The 20,611-nt window shown below is 40.1% G+C and overlaps 1 protein-coding gene across 2 annotated transcripts in view; it reads right to left on the reverse strand.

Moving 5' to 3' along the window:
• The window catches only part of Rhogef64c (Rho guanine nucleotide exchange factor at 64C), a 41,489-nt gene extending 21,504 nt beyond the window's left edge, over positions 1-19,985 (reverse strand). For both annotated transcript variants that reach the window (XM_076895632.1, XM_076895631.1), the window contains exons 1-2: positions 19,754-19,985; positions 141-358 (exon numbers count right to left, since the gene is read on the reverse strand). In XM_076895632.1, coding sequence (XP_076751747.1) covers positions 141-266 — 126 coding nt within the window. In that variant the 5' untranslated portion in view covers positions 267-358; positions 19,754-19,985. The remainder of the gene's footprint in view (positions 1-140; positions 359-19,753) is intronic.
• Between the last annotated feature and the right edge of the window lie 626 nt (positions 19,986-20,611).

A 20,611-nucleotide genomic window follows, 5' to 3' on the forward strand; every position in this document is an offset into this window, starting at 1 on the left:
AAACAAATGGCCAGCAATTTTACAATACCAGATTGCGAATATTTAAAAAAGATAGGGTTATCGATATTGCAGGATTAGCCTGAACCTGCTTAAGAAACGCAACGATCATTTTAATCTGACGAATCGTATCGAAGGCATACCTTTCCGGGAGTGGGCGAGGACGATGGTGAATTTAACCCCTGCTGTAGATGATACATTTTCGGGGCGTGCATGGATGGAGGTGCACCGAGGCTACCCGGGGCGACAGCCACGCTCGTCATGGTCATTTCCTACGACGGACGCAGTCCTCGGCTTCTTCCAAGCACCTGTCCGCGGCCTTCTGCGATCTTCGTAATTGTTCATCCTCGTACCGTGACCGCTGTAGCATAAAATAATACATGCATAACGTAAATAAAACTCTCCGTTATTCTCGTACACTTTGCGCAAGCGAAATGAATGAAAAACGACACGCTACGTTTTTACGCTGATTACTCCCAGGAAATGGGGAAAAATATCTGCGAGCAATACGAAACGAATGAAGCGTGAGGCTGAGAAAATACATCGACTCTTTTCCCCGTCGCGGGTCGACACGAGTATAACGTCGCATCGAAGTGGCGATTTGTGTTGGGCAACCATTTCGATCGCATTACGACACTCCACAATGCTACCGTGTAATTTCACTCTCGCCGGGAGATCGCAATTGCACAATTTTCGTCGCGCCAGACGAGACATTCGGGCGGACCTAGAAAGCGTCTAGGAAATGCTAATTCTCAACGGAGTTACTGGTCTTGTTACACGCGCGAGGCCCCCACGAGTATCAGTACTTGCCGATGGGACGATCTGGTGCAACAATCGCCCGATCTGTTTCAACCATCGTGCTTTATCATCGAGCCAATGTAAATTGCATAACTGTTTGCTTGAATTATCAACTTTTCAATCCCTGTCTATTAAAATACGCGAATAAAGCAGATCCCCGAGTATAAATAACAAAAAGTTGATGGCGTAAAGTATAAATGGAAGGAAAAGCCGATTCAATCGGTAATTAGTCTATTTCTTAATCAGGTTAAATGTGGAATTTATGATAAAGTTGAATTAAGTAACTGTATTACTTCAGAAGCGAATTCATCTAACGCTACTATGTTAATGAAAAAAATGAATGAGGAAAATACATGCGATTCCTCATTATATGATATAATCTAGATTTTATTGTAATACCTTGAAAAATAACAATGAAAGAGTCTCATGTTTCGACTCTAGATAGAGGTTTGCTTTTCTAATTGCTGGATCTGTTTCAGAGATAAATTTTAAGCTGGAAATAAAAACTGACAATCTATTCAACATGTTATAGCATGTAATACGTGCACACGTACACAAAATCTATGTAGGGTTTAGAATTCCTAACACAATAGATCCGGAAAGAAATGGAAAGAATTTGAAGCTTGAACAATGTAGGTTGACACACCTCTCGTAGAGTCAACGGTGTAGCTACACTCTCAATACTGTTATCCGGTACTGGTGAGATTCATTATGATGCACCAACATGTCGCCGGCTGATTTTTATTTAAGAATCATCGTGACACGCATTTCAATCCGTTGATCTCATTGCTGATACCTACTCGCATGGATTTATCTTACTGACCCTCATTTCATACATGGAATTTGTACTTTTTTACGGATAACCGTACAAATTCAGGAATCTAGTTTTATCCTCGATAATGTAACGGTTCTGCGCGTCGAGGTATGTTACTTTCCTCTTTCCTCATTGTCTTTCTTCATGCATTTTTATACATCTTTAATAATAAAAAGCATCATCTAACAATTTGTAGGAAGGTATCAAACAATTGCCACAGAAGAATTTTAAAGTACCAGGTATCGATTTTAATTAGTACGAAGCCTCAACTGGCTTAAATCCTCTACTTTAGGTTTCAATGGAAATCAATATCTACTGGAACCGCGATGTCGAGGGGAAGTGAAACGCAACCAGACAAAATCGATCAACGAGAAGACTAAGAAAACAAGCCGGAGGAAACAAAAGCCAGGGAGCTTGGCAAGATTTTATTTTCGCGGGTATCCATTAAACCAAGGAGAACACGATCTCGTTAGGTGGTTAAGTGACCTGATAACGGTTCTCCAGAGGAACGGTTATCGACACGCGGAGACAGAAAACGGAAAGATGAGTGCAAAAATCTGGTATGGAAGGCTGGTGAAAAAGTGAAAAGGACGCGGATGAAGGAGCACGTCGAAGCACACCAGACGAACAGTACTTTTCTAATCGATGGAAAGACAGTTATATCACTGGACTTGAATAAAAGAGATAAAATGGAGCTCCCTCGAATTGAGTTTTCTAAAAAGATCGACTGAATTTCTGTCACTGTATCCGCTTATTATTTCATCTATTTAGTTCAGGACAAATAATTTGAAAATCGAAGGAATGGAATCTGCAGATTAGTTATTTAGATATCAAGGAGACCGATTGGAATATTTGTAAATGTCAAATTAATTTATTAATTAGTTCCGTTTCCGGATGCACTAGAATAGGAAAGCAGTAATGTGAGTGCTAAAATGTCAATTAATTTCTCTCCATACAGGTTCGCGTATATAAAAATACGCTTTACCTAATGTTTTCTTTGTAAACCGCTTGTAAGCAAATTGCCACTTTGCATAAAGATCTTGCGTTGGTTTGCGAAAGGGTCTTTTCTTGTATTTCTATTTAACATATTACTTTCACCACCAGCGAAAACACTTTTGATTATCAGAACCTAGTAATGCAGACGCAATTACCCTGATATTTTCGGTGGATTTAACATATTATTGCGTAACGAGTTAATGCAACTAATTTCCTTAGATTCGACCTGTTATTACGGTAGCAAGTTGCAAATGATCGGTGTGAATGGAACGTTTCCAGCGTTTCCCACAAGAACACCATCGTCTCCGAGGCGAAGAATGGTGCTAACCGCAACGGAGGGAAAAATAATTATTACTGCCTTAATGGCCAATTTTGCTACATTTGCGTGCCAGAAAAAGGGAGAGACATAGCCGCGCGCCAGTATCGATTTCGTAACACACAGGAGAAACCATCGTCTGTTTTACGGCTCAGCTAGCCGAAACAGTTGAAGATGTTAAAACAATCAACGAAGATAACCGTCGCGATTCAGAAACTGGCGATTCTTCCTTTTTCGTTGAAAAAGAAAAGTACAGAGAACAGAGGAAAAAGTATGAAAAGCAGAGCGTAAAGTGGTAATGGTTTTCTACATGCTATAATCATCATTGGCGTCAGTTCAGCGACATCGATTCTCTTCCTTTTAATATTTTCGAAAGTTCTGACGGGAGGCACAATTTATCTCATAACATCGTTACAAACGTGAATTACAACAGACGATGAATGTTATGTCAATTAAAAATTAATTGAGAGTTGTGGAAGCATGAATTTGTATTTTAACAGTGGCGACGTTAGATCAGCGCATTCCTGGTATCCGTAAGTTTTGCACGTGAAACTTGGCTTAATCGCTAATTCATCTTCGTCTCTAAACAAGATGTTTGCATTCATCTTAATCGTATTTTTTAACGCACCCCTTTTTAATGATAGTGCGATGAAGAGTTTAATGAGCGTTCCCCTATTAGCAGCTTCTCAGTTGAAGTTCGCGAATTAACGTTGGATCGTGTGGGAAATCAGTGATTAATTTTATAAGTATTTTACCTCGAAGCGTTTCCTAGAGATGATAAAGTTACCATTAGATTTCTTTAACTCCATCGGGTATCGAGAATTCCTGCTAGCCCAATAATAAGTACATAACGTCTTTCTCCACAGATATGTAATTATTTTAATGAACGATCATTCGTTTCTTTAATTGTCCATCATTTTCTAGCGTAATAATAAATTACAGCGTAATGTTGTGTTCTTTTTCTGCTATGCGTGTGCCAAGATCATTGATTATTAATTACACGTTTTTCATCATTTCTGTTACAAATGAGATGGCAGAGCAAGAATCTTTTTTGCAGATCTGGTAAAATCATAGCAAATGTTGTACACAGCCTTAATAAGTTTTGTGAATTGTTTTAGGTGTTTATTGGTCTTTCCAAAAGTTGTTGATTTTGAAATCGCCTACGTTAATTTGGAAAATATGCTAGATTCAGAATTTACAAATTGTTCGTACGCTACCTGGAATTGCGTATGCGAATGTGGATGAAACCAAATACATATGCTAAACAAGATAGTAATCAACATGATGATTCATGTGTATTTAATATTCCGTAGCGTTTAGAAATTATAATGCTCTTGTGTACCATTACGAGCAGCTACTAGGAAGTGAATTGAATAAATTTTGCACACACATTAATTTCAACGCACGCTGAGATATACTCCACTTGAATTAGCATATGTCCAATCACAAACTCGTAAGTTGACGTGAAAATGAACACTTTCGGAAATTCATAAAAACTCAGATTTACCAGATAAAACAGATGTTATATATTTATTTTCCACAGTCTTTCAACGAGTCTATCGAATAAAAATTGAAGCGTCTGCGATACTTTTACTGTAATGCCAGACGATTATCACCGTTTTGAAAACAGACGGTGATTAAATTTGCATGGTGTCGCAAAAATGTGTTACTAGCACGTCTTGCTTCGCTGTATCTTATAAAAGTCACTGCGTCTTCGACCGTTCCGAATCAACTTTATGCAGCGTTACAAGTATTGTAAATAAAATATAAAATCTTAAAGAGGAGCAAACATTTGATTTCGAAACGAAAGTAATTGACGAACGATCTACATTTTCCAATAATATACACGTAACGGTATATAAATCAACCGTACCATTCGGTGATGAGAACGTCACCTTTAACCCGCTTAAGGCCAACACTGAAGCGAGCCGATCTCGCTGGAAGAAGAAACGAAAGAAGTGTTTGTGCACGCGGTGAAACCTTCCCGCCGATCTTTTTTACTCTGGCGATCGATCGAGGTGCTAACACAATTTCGTTTTTCTCTCGCTTTTATCGTGATACCGAAAGGCACGGCTAGGAAAGAAACGAGCGAGTTTCTTCGTGAAACTCAAGCCGTTCTCCCGTCCAGTTAGAAGACAAGCCAAGCTGTTACGCGAACCTGGTCGCCTTCCTTCTACTTTGTCTACCTGCACATGCAGCCTGGGTAACGTACGTGGGTAAGCGCGTGCACATTTCTAACCCGTTTACAGCGTTCGTGTGCAGTAAGTACTTAGGTGGACGGACTTTCCTCGCTCCATGAAAGTAGATTCTCTTTGGGCGTGAGTCGCGTGTGCGGTTCACAACTACAATTCTGGGGTGAATGGTATAAATTGACTTGAAAGAGTCCGAGTCGATCGACACTTTGCACGCCTACCTTTCCCCGAAACTATTCCATGGATACAATGTACTTGCTGTCCTAAACGGTGCGTTTTTATGCACGAATTACTACGAACTAATGTTCGACTAGCTCGATTGTTCGACCAACTTTTCTTGTTTCCTCGATGATAAAATATAAGAGCGGAGAATGTATAATAAAAAGAGTCATGTTCAGAAAATAGAATGTAGGAAACGCGAGGTATTCGTAAAAGGGAAGTATGTAGTACTCGTTGCTTCGGATTACACATCCTACGTAACATTATGTTACACTCTCGCATTATCGTCGGCTCGCGTCTCTGATGTATATGCAATACCGTAAGGAAAGATACTCTTTCAGTAACTGAATAGACCAGGGACATTGCCACGGACATTCTCTGCTTGGTAAATGACGAACGGAGCTCGTGAAGCGGTTATGAAAAAAATTAGCGATCGCATAAGCGAAGTCTCGCGTACGGTACTCTGCACTGTCCGAGATGAAAGTCGAATTAATCCATCTTATTGAAAAAAACGGACAGTAACCGGAGGTGTACACGATATCGAAAGCGAAATTTGTTTCTAACATTTTACGAACACCGATCTTCCAAATGTACCATAGTCAATTTTATATCTCGAAGCTGAAACAATCCCAATTTTGTGTCCTAATTTCAATGCAGGCACAAGTGTTTCGACGGTCCTGGTTCGCAGAGATATCGTTTTGATTTCAAAAAAAGCATGGGATACACGAACAATCGGACGCATCTGAATCGAAAACACGTCTCGAATCTCGAGCGCCTCGCATTACGTATACGCGTCCTATGGGTTCCCCTGTTCTACGTAGAGCACACGGGTTTTACGTTAAATTATGTAAGACCTCTCCCGTTCTTATTGACCCGCATATGGGAAGGTAAAATTTCCTCGCGCCCAACCATATAATGTAACCTAACCCACTCCTACCTACAATGTAGGTAGACGGCTTTCTTCGGTTCAAGAAAGTAGCCTCACTTCGGGCATGCATCGCGGATATATACATACGCGTGAACATTCTTTACGCAAGTTCTCGATCTCTCCTCTCTTCCCTTTCCTCTCTCCCTTTCACAGCCACTCGCTGCCTTTCTTCCTATCCTCTCCTTTAAACGCATTTCCATACCATCAATCGGACGCTATCGTTCCGATAACGTATCATCGATTTGGTTTTTCCTTGTTTTCTTCTATTATTTCTTTTTCTTATATACATATCGAGATGAAATCTGATGTTTCGGAGTGGCGAGATATGTAGGACTCGAATTGCGTGCACGAGGCTGTTTGGCGATTCATTAACGCTTGTAGTGTACGCTGTTATTACGTTAGGCGTTGTAGTGTTAAAATGCTTGTCCGAGGAACAGAATCAAAGCTACTTTCGACTACGTTCGGAATAAATTTCTTTTCCAAGGAACAATTTCGTTTTTATAGAAGCTGTCGCAATGTTATTCGCGAAATATATCACGTCGCATTACTTCCACTCGACGTCGGTGTATCATACGTTCACATTCCTGTTACAAATATGTCCGCGTAATAAAAACAGCTGAAAACTGTGGCTACTGGTTCCTGTAATTGCTTCGAAATATTTACATTTCACGTATTCAGCGGGCAGAAACAGAAATGATTAAAAAATACAATATGTGATTGATGTCGCGGAGCGTAATGTGAACGGTAACGGCATTCGCTGATAAATTAGCGTTAATTTCAACTTATACCCTCGCGATGCAGGCTTTCGCTCGCATCCAATAGAAATGGATTAACGAACCCTGAAAACCGGATTTCCTCCTTACGTTCGAGATAACATCGGATTAAACCTCGATCGATCGATTTCCATTTCTCCTCCACGTCAACGCTCGTGCCTTGCTCGTTCCGATCCGGCCGCTAGATCGAAATTGGCTGCCAGCATTTATTATAAATTAATCACGGGCAAACGCCACGATTACAAATTACTGTACGGTTCACCGTAATGCGTCAATGTAACTTACTGTTCGTTATGAAACGTCTCGAGCAAGGGGATACCCCGAAGCGAACCGGAGAATCACTTCTGTATTACAAAATATCATTAAATCAATGACATGCTCGCGGGTTATGCGTCTCGTTTGTAAATTCCCTCGTAGCGGTACCACGTCTATTTCTGCGTTCAATTGCATCGCGTTCAATTTCTATTTTTTCATCCATTCGCGTGTAATACCGTGTAATGATACACGCATGCAAAATATGCGCACCTATCTATATATTTATGATTTTATAAACGCGGATTCGGAAATGGAATTACATTAGGGAAATATTTCACTCTTCAAGCATCATAATGTATATGCACATTACTGTACCCAATAAAAAGAATCTTTTGCTTCTGCATGGATGCGTGTTTGAAATGATAATAAATTGTCTTACAGTAGAACTTCATTTATCGAAGTTCTACTGAACAGCCAGTCGGCTGAATCTCCTGACTGACTCCGATTACCTGATCTACTGTCGGACTCTTATTACTCGATCTACTTATCTGGCGTCAGTTCGGCACGAGAAATTCTAGTAATGAGGAGAATCAGCGAACTTCTATTACATAAATTGATCGAGTTATATAAAATACTTGTTCCACGATCAAATTAGATAAATGAAGTTTTATAATATCCATTTCAGCTGGAGGTAGAGTTGAAACAATTTTTCTTATGACAATTTGTAAGTGTTTTGTACTCGCGCGTTGCATTTTGCGTAACTGGACACGTTCTACTTCTTTCACGTTATTCTGCGCATCGTGAATAATTATAGCGGCAGAGCTATAAGCGAAAATTGCATCGAAGCTACTTTCAAGTGCCCTCGAATTGAAGTGAAAGAAAAACCAGCAACGGCTGATACTACTCCCATTCAGGCATTTGTGCGTAGCGAATGCAACGTAAAATGATACTTTACGGTATTCGTAAACGTTTACGAACGGTCAAACGGAAGATATGTAAACGAGATTCTCTTTTGTCAGTTACATCGCCGTGCTTATTACATCTAACCACTTCGTTTGCATTATTTGCATACTCGTCCGCAATTGCACGCGTAAGTAACAAAAGAAAATAGATGCGTCGTCCGCAGCTGATATTTTATAGATTTATGAAATGTTTGCAAAAGATAGAGCATGCGAACGTATTGATTCCCTTTTTTTTTCAAACGTACAGAGATCGCAGATGTGTGTGCACGTGGCATGTCGATGACTTTTACACTATATGATAGCTACACACAGCTATCGAACGCACTCAGTCATGCTCCGTTTACTTTGGGTCAACAAGGAGGCCACCTTATGTAGAACTGTCTATTTCTTACGTGCACACCGTTTGCTTCTACCTGGCATCATCGGATAAATAATTTTGCGAGCGATCGATTTAAACATTCCCACTAAAACAAAATTGAATTGGGAACGTAAGCCTCTAAGTAAAATACAATCTGTACCGTGATGTTAGTACGCGATAAAACCGACTATGCCTCGGCTGCAAATGTAACGAACGTTACAATAAAAGCAGATCGTGTTAAGCGAAGACCATTGGAATGTTTGATCCACGGTTCGTTACAAAGTCATTCCCAACAAAGGGGAGCGGAATGAAAAATCGTCGAAGAAATGCGAACACAAGATCACACGAAAAAGGAAGTTGTTCCCGATGTTAGTCACGCGTTCGGTGTATATTCATCGATGATGTGTGGAGATCTTATACGAATGTCTACCAATCGGAAAGTGAAGACAATGGCCTACGCTCGTGCACGGTTCTCTTCCGGAAACAGGGTTAACAGCCTTTACCGCTGGCATATTCTGCTATGATTGTACGCATGTATTCCACTCGATATGCAGAAATTGCGGAAAATGCGCTCGTAGAGGCATGAATTACGATCCTTTAATAACACAATTCGTGATCGCTGTTCTGGTGCATTTATATGCATTTTGGTACACGCAATACCCTTTGTTACATTTTCATTCACAAAAGAATTACGTTTACTGTTACGGCTACAATAGCCAACCGGTTATTACTAACTACATAAAAAGTTATTAACCTAGATACGACCAAAATCTAGATTTAAATTGAATGAAAATTCCTGTGATTAACCTCCGAGTTATTTTCTTCTTTACTGGATACTCATAGTGTAAAGAATTAGCCTAATTTTAATACAACACATAATTTTATTTCTTTTATATGTAATACGATAAATGAAAAGGAGCACGCATATTGCACAACCGGTGTAATATGCATAAGAACAACTATATCAAACGTTCACTAAACACAACACCGCTGGAGGCTTTCAAAGACCCCGATACCTTATTGAGCGGTACAGTTACTTAAGTAGGCGATCCTCTAATCATTCTAGCAACTATAAATAGACAATGGTAACCAGGTATGATTCAGAACCTTTGAGACCATTCACGTCCGACCGAAAAATTCCTTCCCGCGGAAAAGCAAGGGGCACGGTTCACGATTGGATATATCCCGTACATAATATAACCGGTAACGATTGTTGCAGCGTAAATAACATAGTATTCGCGTGCGATTGTCGCGACGAGCTGGCCAACCGGACGCAAAAGGTAACCGGGAGAATTTGCGCGTATCGGATAAAGAAACCGCCGTGGCGAGAGAAGGAAAGGAAGAGAAACTTGGGACAAGAGAGAGAGACGGAGAGAGAGACAGGAAGAAAGTCGATGTTTCCTTTCTCGATAGCGAGAATTCAAACCGGTCGCCCCATCGCGTTTCCAAGTTTTTGCTGCCAAGCATTCGCCGTGACCAACGGTTCATCGGCGAGGCACGGGGCTAAACGGGTCATCTCCATTTGTCTTCGCCTCGTAGCGTTAAATTCGTCGAGAGACCGCGGACAGAGAGACCGTTGCTCGAGAATGATTATTGAAAGGTCATCGAAAAGAAACAATCGGTTCTATCGGTGGCCATTTATCAGAGAATGAAAAATGAGATTGCTTCTCGCGTATGGCTTCTTTTTTCCATCACCCTATACATTCAAAAATCTATAATTAAAGGTGAATGAATACTGGTAGTTTCATCCCCCAATGCAGCAATTGCTACCGTTGGAATCGTTTCGATGGAATCGAATTTAGAAGAAAAGTTAAACGATGGCTGTTGAGGATTCTTTCGTAGCCGATAAATCCATCGAAGTATCTTGACAGCAATAAAATCAGAGGAAATCTGTTAGAACCGTTTAACCGTGGGGTAGTAAATCTGGCTGGATGAGTTCAAGTATTTCTAATAGGAAGAAGAACTAGCTCCTCCTACCGATTGTCTGAAATGAGCGAGGCTCGAAAGCGTAGGAAGAACATTGTTTTCTAACCGATTTCAACTGAGATTCTAATATTGCAAATCAATGCGACTTCATTGAAACCGTCTGGATCAACGCTTAATGAATAACGAGAAAATGTTTGGTTAAAAGATACGTGGAATCATGGAGATTTTACGAGCGCAGTCTTACTTTAGTTTCGAATAGAAAAATTCGACCGGTTCTCATTAGGCTCCAAGTCGAACGCCCGTAAACGCATCGTGGTCTGCATTTCGATCAATAGTACATCCAGACCAGTACTAATTACCTAACTAGATAGGTGAAAGAAACACGCGTTGCAACTACGTCTTGCGGGACTTCTTCGTCTCCCATTTTCGTGGAAATGATCTGTACGTCCGTAATCTGCGGTACAAAAGCGTATGGCTGTTTAAACAATTGTAAATCTATTTGTTTTCTTCTGAATAAATTAAAGAACGAATGATCGAATATTCGTATCGCAAGATAATTTGTCGGACAATGACGATCGATCGAATTGAAATAGGTCTCGATGTATCCGGCTCGTGTCCCTGTTTAACCCAGTAAATGCAGTAGGTAGTCGATACGGACCGAAACTGTTGCTTTTATATTCCTTTTCGTGAGTAGGTTAGCCACACGAAGAACATCGAGGCATTCTACTATTTACTTGCCCATTGACACACTTCGCGGGTATGGCGTAATGTGGGCTTCGCGGACGTACAAATTGTTGCATCGATTTCACGCTAGTTCCAACTTAGAAAATTCATACGCGCGCGTAGATATTTCCTACGATTACGGAATAAATATTTGTACGAAAGGTAAACAATATCGCACAAGAATGTGCAAGGTTTTTAGTTTTTAAATGTGCATACTATTGCTCTCGCTTTGTATAATAATAGGATCTCATTGAAACAGATTTCAGCTTCACGATAGTAATTCAAGGGAAATGTTTTGTATATTAACTTTGCAGAGATGCGTGCGAAATTCAGTTTTGTGAACATTACATTTTTAATTCATTCCTGCGAGAATAATAATTCGAGAAGTCGTATTCTTCTAAATAGAAAGTTACGCATTTGCATTTTCTGGCATCTTCAGCGTCTTTGTTTGCCAACTAACGTTACCCACCGATTAAATAACCAAATGGTATTTATTAAGGTTTCGTGATTGACTAACGGTTGCTCTTGCAAGCCTACGCCGAATCGAGAAACAGGATTTTGATGAAGAAATGGGAACGGGGCCACAAAATAAGAATGAACAAATTCGACCTCCAGAGAAAGAACGTGTACGTCACTTTTAATACCATTTATCAGAGAGTTTAAACAATTATTCATCAATTTAAAAACAGCATTTCGCAAAAATGTCGTACTTAAATTTTTTCATAGCGAATACAATTGGACTTAATCTTTTGATAATATTAATAATCGCGTTTTAAATATCAACGTGAAAATTTCTTTTTGCAAAAGGAGTTTCAATGGGCTTACATTGAATGGCTGGCAGATACGAACAGCGAAGAAAGAAACGAAAACAATTTGATCGATTAGATAGAGAAGATTATCTTGGCAAAAAAGGTAATAGAAAACAGTAGTTAACGGGTTACAGCCATTAATCACTGCGTTTATACGCACCATCGTACTTCACTGGCACTCTTAAATCTCTCGGATTTAACATAACTATTAATATTAATACGTGCACTTTTTTAAGCGAAATATTTTTTATATAGCATTGCATCGAAACAATAGTGAACAAGTCGCGCGTTGATAATTACTTCTCCGACTAGAACAAACTACTGTTTCGCAACTAAATAAAAGTTAAAGCAACTGAAGTTAATATTCCATCGTCGATGTAACGGCGATAACAATTCAATTACTTTTTTATTCAAACGCGATGGGATGAATAGCGCCTCGACACAGTGAAACGCGAGGACAACGAAATAAAAGTGGGAAACAAGTCAACCTTCGTAACTTTCAAGGAGTGAAGGCTTACAATCAGATAAACGACACATTAATATCAAACTATAATTCTTATATCCACATGCCTGCGGCTAATGACCCAATGAACATTGCGATGTAAATCCGCATTCGCACAAAATTTGCATTCTGATAAATACAATTCGACTAGATGAAATTACGTTTCGTGCGTGTTTATACAATTTTTTCCCAATTATCCAGTGACTGAACTCGATATATTTCCCACGCAAAGAATCTCGCACACGTCCTACGACCATCGTCCGAAAAAAGCCCTTTTCGCAAGATGAGGCGTGATTCGTAATGTTCATCACGCACCGGCATTCACAGCGTGACTTGTTCATCGAACAAGTGACTTTAACAGAACGGTTCGCTATTACCATGCTCGAAGCGGTATAGATGCACGTATTATCTGTTCTCAACACACAACGGTGCATTGAATCACAAAAGGTTACTAGGCTTTGCATTACGCAATTAGGTTGTCGCTCTTTCCTCCAGGAACTCGCTTGTTCATTGCGACTGTTCGAATTCGATTCGAGCGAGCCGGTTAATGCCTCTGGTAACGTGAAAAGAGCTAATTTAACGGCCCGTAATATGTTTTTAAGGAGATACGAGAGGCCGAGGTTGATTGTCATTAAGTCCACGTAAGATGCATTCATCCTACCTCTATGCGATTTAAGAATAATTCCCCTCAAAGGTGAACGACTCAGAGATGCTTCTTGGTCTCGGTTAAACAGATGCATTATTCACGGTGTACCCGCGATTAAGCGTTAAATGTTAAACATTGATAATCGGCTATTTTTTTCGCGATTGTGAAGAAGAATTGAATGCGATGTGAAAACGGAGAAAACAGTGCTCACTTTCACGTGGAAATGAATCCCACGATCGTTTTTTGTAACGTTCGCATTTCTTCCCTTTTCTTTTTTTCTCTCCCTTCGACGAGGACCGCAAATATTCGCGGGATGCACGATTCCGATCTTTCTTTCGTTTTTTCGTTTCGAATTGAGCAATTTCTACTGCAAAACAACTTTTGATCCGACGTATGATAATAGTGTTTCGGGGTCAAATGTTCCACGTGACCAGCCTCTGAAAGTGGCCAGACGGTGATTTTTTTTTCACGTACTCGCATGATACATCCAATCCTCGCGACTCTAGAAAACCTGTTTCGTCGGCCTTTAAACGATAATCGCCGTTTACTGCAATTTCATTCGTGCTCCTTGCATCGAGTCGTTCGTCAAATAAGGAACGATATTTTGTTTATCCCATTAATAAATAACAATTCATGGAATAAGGCAAATCCCCCTTACGACTGCCATTAATCAGAAAACTAAAGGTCAGTTGCCCTTATATAGGATACCTAACATGAAACATCGTAAATATATAAAGAGTATTGATATCAAGTTTAACTGATGATGAATGGAATCAATTATACTTCTCGTGTGTTTTATCCAACGAGTATACAAAGAAATTGTGTCTCGACATGTTTTTGTAAGGCGATATTAATCAGAAAGGACAGTCTACTGTTTTTTCAAAGAATCTTTGAACCGATACCATGGACAAACGCGCATCAACTCTTCTCTTGGCTAATTATTTCTCACATATAATCGTGTTTTCATGTCATCATTGTTAGCAATTTCTATATTAGGATTCACTGTAAGAATAATCAGTAGACGATTATTAAGGAGTATGAAGATGTACATCGATGTTAATCTAAAATTCACGTACGAAGTATAGCAATAAAAGAAACTGATGATATTTAAAAGAAGAAGGCTTCGTTGATAGCAGCGAATAAAACACAACGACTCTTTGTTTGTCGGAAAGTGAAAGAGAAAAGAAATCGAGTCGTGCGAGGCGAACGGAAGAAGCCAGCCAACACCGGAAACCACCGTCGAGACGATTTTCGAGGGTCACACGTTCGCGTTTCCGGCAGAAACGCGATTCGATCCCTTTCTTTCGTTTCATTTTGATAAAACCTAGAAGGTGTAATTACACAGGTAACACGGGTTTTTACGTCCGTTTTCGCACTTCACGGCTCTCGAAACGCAAGAAAGAGTTCGGTTTACTCTCGCCAGAATCCGAATCCTCTTCCCACTGTGTTTACTTTCTACGAAAACAATCAGAGGGAATTTTACAGCGATGCTTTCACGATTGTCTCGCGTTCTCATTGTTCCGTACGTCAAATCCTATTGAGTTAACGTCGCGGTGAACTAACGGCAACCTTTTTAACGTCTTCGCACATTTCCGTGTGAAGTCAATTATCGCGCGGGCACGCATTTTGCTCTGCTCGAGCTGCGACAACTTTATGAGAACTTCATCCCTGAATCGCGCTGTACGTCTGTGTGTGCAAATCGTATCATATTATATGCAAACTGAACACATTCTTCTAAAGCGTCTTCCATGCTTCCCTGTCGTTTCGATGATGCTTCTGGTAATTTTCAGAAACTGTCTTCCTTCTGCATTTATAAGACTTAATAACTGTACTTAAGAACGATCAAGTGAACAAAATTCCTATTCCCCTAACCAACTGCCGCAAGTGTCTAACGTTTCGTAAGTCTATCCTCTACGATTTTTGATCAAAATCGTATTTCCTCCGTCTCCCGTTTCTGCGGTCGCGAACAAGAAGAACCAAAGGGTAGATATGATGCAACTGGCGGTTATTCGTCCTAAAAGTTATCGTCTGATATCAAAAAGATACTTTAGAAGTTTCCATATATGCAATTCTGATTAGTTCTTTTGTTTATACATCTTCCTAGATAAACAGTAATCCCAACCGCAGAAAAATGAATCGCTAATATATTTACCACTGTTTCTGTTTCATGTAGAGCGAAAACAGAAAGTCAGATTGTTCAAGCATTTTCATTGCAACTATATTTTCTTACTATCTCCTCCCCTTATCGAAGCTAGTAATGATTAATTCAAAAAATCGATCGTGTATATTTCCTGAAATAAATCGAGCAATAAAATATAGTCGAAAGCATAACTTTCTCTCCCGTTTTTCTGTTTCCAGTCGTTTTATAGGCACAACAGAAGGCAACAGGTGTCTGATAATTTATATCGCATTGAGATATGATTACAGTCACAGAGGCGTTTAATTTAGGAAGGAAAAGGACTTGGAAGCTTATATAGAATGAAAGGAACCTCTCATTTCGCTCGACTAACTTCGAGCGGTAAAGCGTTCCGATCCAATAAATAGGAAAAGAATATTGCTGTGCATAATTTTTCTCATTCGAGCGAATCGGTTCTGCCAGCTCGATCGATCGCTGCAGCCTTGTTCTCACCGAAAATCGTTTACCTTTTTATCCATTGCGATTTCTTCGTGCGATCACGATGGAGCAAAGTAATACGAAGCGAAAGTAAACAAAATCATTCTACTCTTTCTTGTAAAAAATTTCTCTGACAATTAATTTACTCCGTTTTAAGAATATCGAGTATATCGAACTTTCTTCTGCGATAATTCTTGGTACATCTACTTTAATATGATAAGGACTACTATAAGCATCGTTACGAATCGGTTGATTTAATTCACCATAACTCTCAGAGGGTTTTATCCCCTGTTCGCTATTTTTTTAGGTCAGTTTGTTTACCCAAAGACTATTTATAACTTGGGCTACAATTTACATACGCTCTTCCAGAATACTAATGCAGAGTATCCTTCGAGTATACCAATTCAGCGTCGGGTACTTCAGAAATCGGTGAGAATGTCACATTTCGACATTCAATTACACGATGTATCGATCTTTGTACGGAGTTTTATGGTTTCCACGTTCGTCGTTGATTTAGAATTACCCTCGAGTTAACGATTAGAGATTGTTAGTCAAATCTTCGCATGTTTCATGCGTGCACGATGAGAACGTAACACATGGCGAGGTCGCCAAAGAAAAATCAATTATCCATGTTTTGATTTTTCTAATGAGAAGCATAACCCTACTCTAAATATCATTCCTGCCAAATTTTTAATTTAAATAGTTCATATTTCATCGAAGTTTTCTTCTACCCTTCCATTAAAGCAGTTACAAGGAAGAAATACGTGCGCGAAGTTTGAAACCCATCGGTTGAACCCTTTCATCGGGAAAATATTGGTTTATTTGCAGACGACAAAGGTGAAAGGCCCGTTGAGTTAAACCTCTCGCAAGGTATTCCAGTTCGATCGCATCCGAAATCGAAAAGACCGATCTAGTGTGGTTCCCAGGCCCGTAATACATGGTATAGACCTCACCGGGGGAATTTATTCCTATCACGAATCCTGACGACTGAGGTCAATCCACTTGAAGTCAGGATGCTCACTCAAACTGGACTTACTGGATACTGTGAGTCCCGAGCCTTCAGAGGTTTCTGGCTGCGAGCGATTCGTGGAAACGCGAGATATTTTGTTAGCCATGCTCCAGAACGAAGCGAATCAAACGAATCGAACCGCTCTGAATGTGCCATGGGAAACTGTTAACCGAAGACCTAACAGTTCTCTGACCTTTTAAAACTGTCCAACGAGCGAAATGCTTGAGAGATGTTGCGGTTCAGTCCCGTGGATTTTAAACGTTAAAATTGCTAGGAAGCATGGAGCGGTACATGCTGAGAGGATCGAGTATGTTGATGACTATTAAAGTAAGAAGAATTAGCCTTCGTGTACACCAGCCTTCCATACAGAACGCTATATGTACGTGTTTGTATTTCATAGACTTTACTTTATTCGTTTATCACTGACGCTATCCACTAACATCAAACAGCCGTACCTGTAGCAATTATTAATTCTTAATCTCTGGCTCAAAGTACATAATTCTACCGAACTACGAAGCCTTCTTTCCACGGAATAGGCGATGTTGAAATTTCGTCGAACCATTTTACAATCACGCTAATAACGAATTAGTGTAATTTAGCGAGAAAAACCGCGGTCGACCTCGTTAAACGTCCATCACGGATTCGAAGCTGATTCTCACACTGCGACAGTGCCGTTTAAACGCGGTAATCTGTTTTAACCCGTTAACCCCTTATTCCTTTTACGATTACTAGATCGGTGTATTTTCCAAAGGAAGAGTACACGTTCACCGGTTTTAATTGAATGACGTGAGAACGACGTAACGTACGCGCAAAGTTTAACCGCTTTGCCCAACTACGAAACGAATTCGATCATTATTTTTAAGCACCATGGGATCCGTTTACCGCGCTTGTTCTTTTTCGGTCAATTTCAAAATAACGTTCGAGGCATGGAAACGTATCGCAACCAAGTAAAAGTAAATTGAATTACACGCGCGTTACGTAATATCAAATTAATTAAATAAATTTACCGAATTTACATCGATACAAATCATAAAGAGATGCGTTCGCGTGTTAAACAATCGTGATAAGCGTCCTCTTCGTACCTCGGGTGAAGTACGCTCAAAGTAGTCTCCCTTATTACCGAGGAATTCGATAATTCGTTCGGCGATTATGCAATTTGTGACAAATCTTACTCAATGTTACAAAACACCGTGTCGTTCTTTTGAAACACCGGTGCCGGTACAGCAACACGGTTCGATTACAACAATTATGTTTCGCGTGTTTGGTATACTCCCCGTTTTTATTGAAAACATCTAGGGAGCCCTGTAGGAAATAACGTTTAAGTAAGTACCGCGACGGGATCGATGAGTTAACAACTTCAGCGAAGGTTTCTTCGTTTGTACTCACGTAATACTACACGTGATCATTATATATACATCCTCGATCTGAAGAAAAAGAAAAGCTAAAGAAGACACAGAAAATCCGTAAACGATTGTATCATGCACTCTACATCGCGGAAGATCAATAACATGTTTTATTATCCTTTTGTGGAGAGAAACAATATGTTATTATGTAAATGAAACGACACGGAATTTTCCATAAGCTATATCAAGTCATTTGGGGACTTTGATATTGATGAATGTTCGATTTAGCGAAGCGTGATTCTATATTATTAACATCAACTTGCTAAGAACAAAAATCCACATTAAATAATATTATTTCTCCAAGATAAACATATTAAAATTTATCGTCTGCTTGTACCGTACTGTGTTATTAATAACGTTTCAAACCGTGCAATTTTGTCTTAGTACTAAGAGGTAATAACGAAACAGGTGACCGCGTTTCTCTATATTGAAGGAATGCATGCGAAATGACCAACATAACAGCTTACTTATCACTTAAACGCTAAAACGTCAGATTTCAGCGCATTGTACCGTTTCATTTGAGCGTTTTTTGAAAGAGAATATTTTTTTCATCCGAGGATAGTCAACCCGAGATATATAAAAAAAATATAAATATTGGACTTTAATTAAAACCACGGCAATTTACAGTTTGACTTCTTTTAATAAATTATGGCTATAGATATTAATGCAAATTTGAATCTAAATATTTAATTCCCTATAGCTGACGTTTACCATCAATTATTCATGCTACGGTGACGAAAGAGTATTTTCGACAGTTATCCAACGTACGGACATTTAAATGTCAATGGTCCATGGATTCGTCCCGTAAGTCAATTAGGTGACGTTTGCGAATGAGTACAAAAGCCAGTAGAATTTTGAGAAACTTCCTAGAAGTCTCCTCACGATGGACACAATGTATACAATGCAAGGAAACAAAATTATTCTCGCTGAAATGTTTGGTTTTTCTTCATCCTAAGTACACACGGACATATAGCTACAATGTGACAAACAGAGGTCATCAGTAAACTAAATTTCCATAAAACTAGCTTCTATCTATTGAATAAATACTACATGTTGCAAAATGATTTATTACTCGAATGTACATCCTGTGCAAAATAGGCAAGGGGTCTTTTCGGAGCCCACCATTTTTCATCTATCACATTTGACATTCTTTAAAGTACAAACACTACTTAAACGCGATAAATCACACAAGTTTCTTATCAGCATGTAATTATTATCCAACTAAAAAACTGAAATGAGCACAGAAAAAATGGGGTTCCGAAATATTCGAGTCCTGTACAGACAGGAAATTAATATCTCGCTCCATTATACGAAACGAAGAAGAAACAATTTGCAACCTATTTTCCTATTTACGATTTCCAACATCGTCTCTTTCGTGCGCCCATTCCCAGGCAGGATATGAACGCAAGACGAGATCGCGAAGAATACAGGGTGCGACATGAGCGATAGATAAAAGCAGGAAGCGCAGTGACACGGGGAAGAAAAAGAAGAAGAAGAAGAAAAGTGGACTCACCGTAGCTGCCACCTAATCCATTCACGATCGTATCCAGAGTGTCATGGCACAACGATAGAACAATAGAATCAGCCCCGCACACTGGTGAACCGGCGTACGAACCACCCGGATCAACCACCAGAACAGAACTTCACTGACAGTTTTTGCACACCCGTCCGCGTACACCGCGCGGTGGACAGCTGGTCCCTGTTACATGTCGCGCGCACCTGGAGCGGATTTTGTAGGTTGAGTTAAGGAGAGCTACCTCCGGTAGCCAACGGGCCGCGAGTGTCGTGGCTCGATCGAGTCGATTGTCTGATCGTATCGATATCGAACGGATCGGCGCGGAATTTGAGGCAAACCGAAGCGAGCATGCCGAACGTCGCCGGCCAAGTGAGAGGCTAGCGGCACTACCGACCAACCGATGTGACGTCAGAGTGCCTCCTCTCTTTTTGCCATTCCATAGCGAGCGCCGCGAGAAAGGTGCCTATACAACTTCGTATCCCCTTCTCTTCTGTCCTTGTTTGCGAGGATCACCAAGAGGAGACCTTAAGGATACCACCTCGCGCTACCAGGCGAATATTTTCATCGAAATTCTTTGGACGAATTACCTTTACGGGGACCAGCGGCGAAATGGTGCCTCGGATAGAGGAGAATGGTACCAACACGTTATGGCCGAATGCTGCGGACGGCTGACGGATGGACCGTCCGCGCCGAATTGGACGGTCGGCTTCTTGGTGAAGCGTGAAGACGAGAAATTGGTACACTTTAAATGGTTCCGCTAACCGATGGTGGAAAGAGACGGTGCAGACGTTGATATATTTGATAAGGAAGTCGCAGAGGCAATAGGAGAAACAAGAATTTTCTTCTCCTTATATC

The sequence above is a fragment of the Xylocopa sonorina genome, chromosome 5, assembly GCF_050948175.1.
Source record: "Xylocopa sonorina isolate GNS202 chromosome 5, iyXylSono1_principal, whole genome shotgun sequence".
Lineage (NCBI taxonomy): Eukaryota > Metazoa > Arthropoda > Insecta > Hymenoptera > Apidae > Xylocopa > Xylocopa sonorina.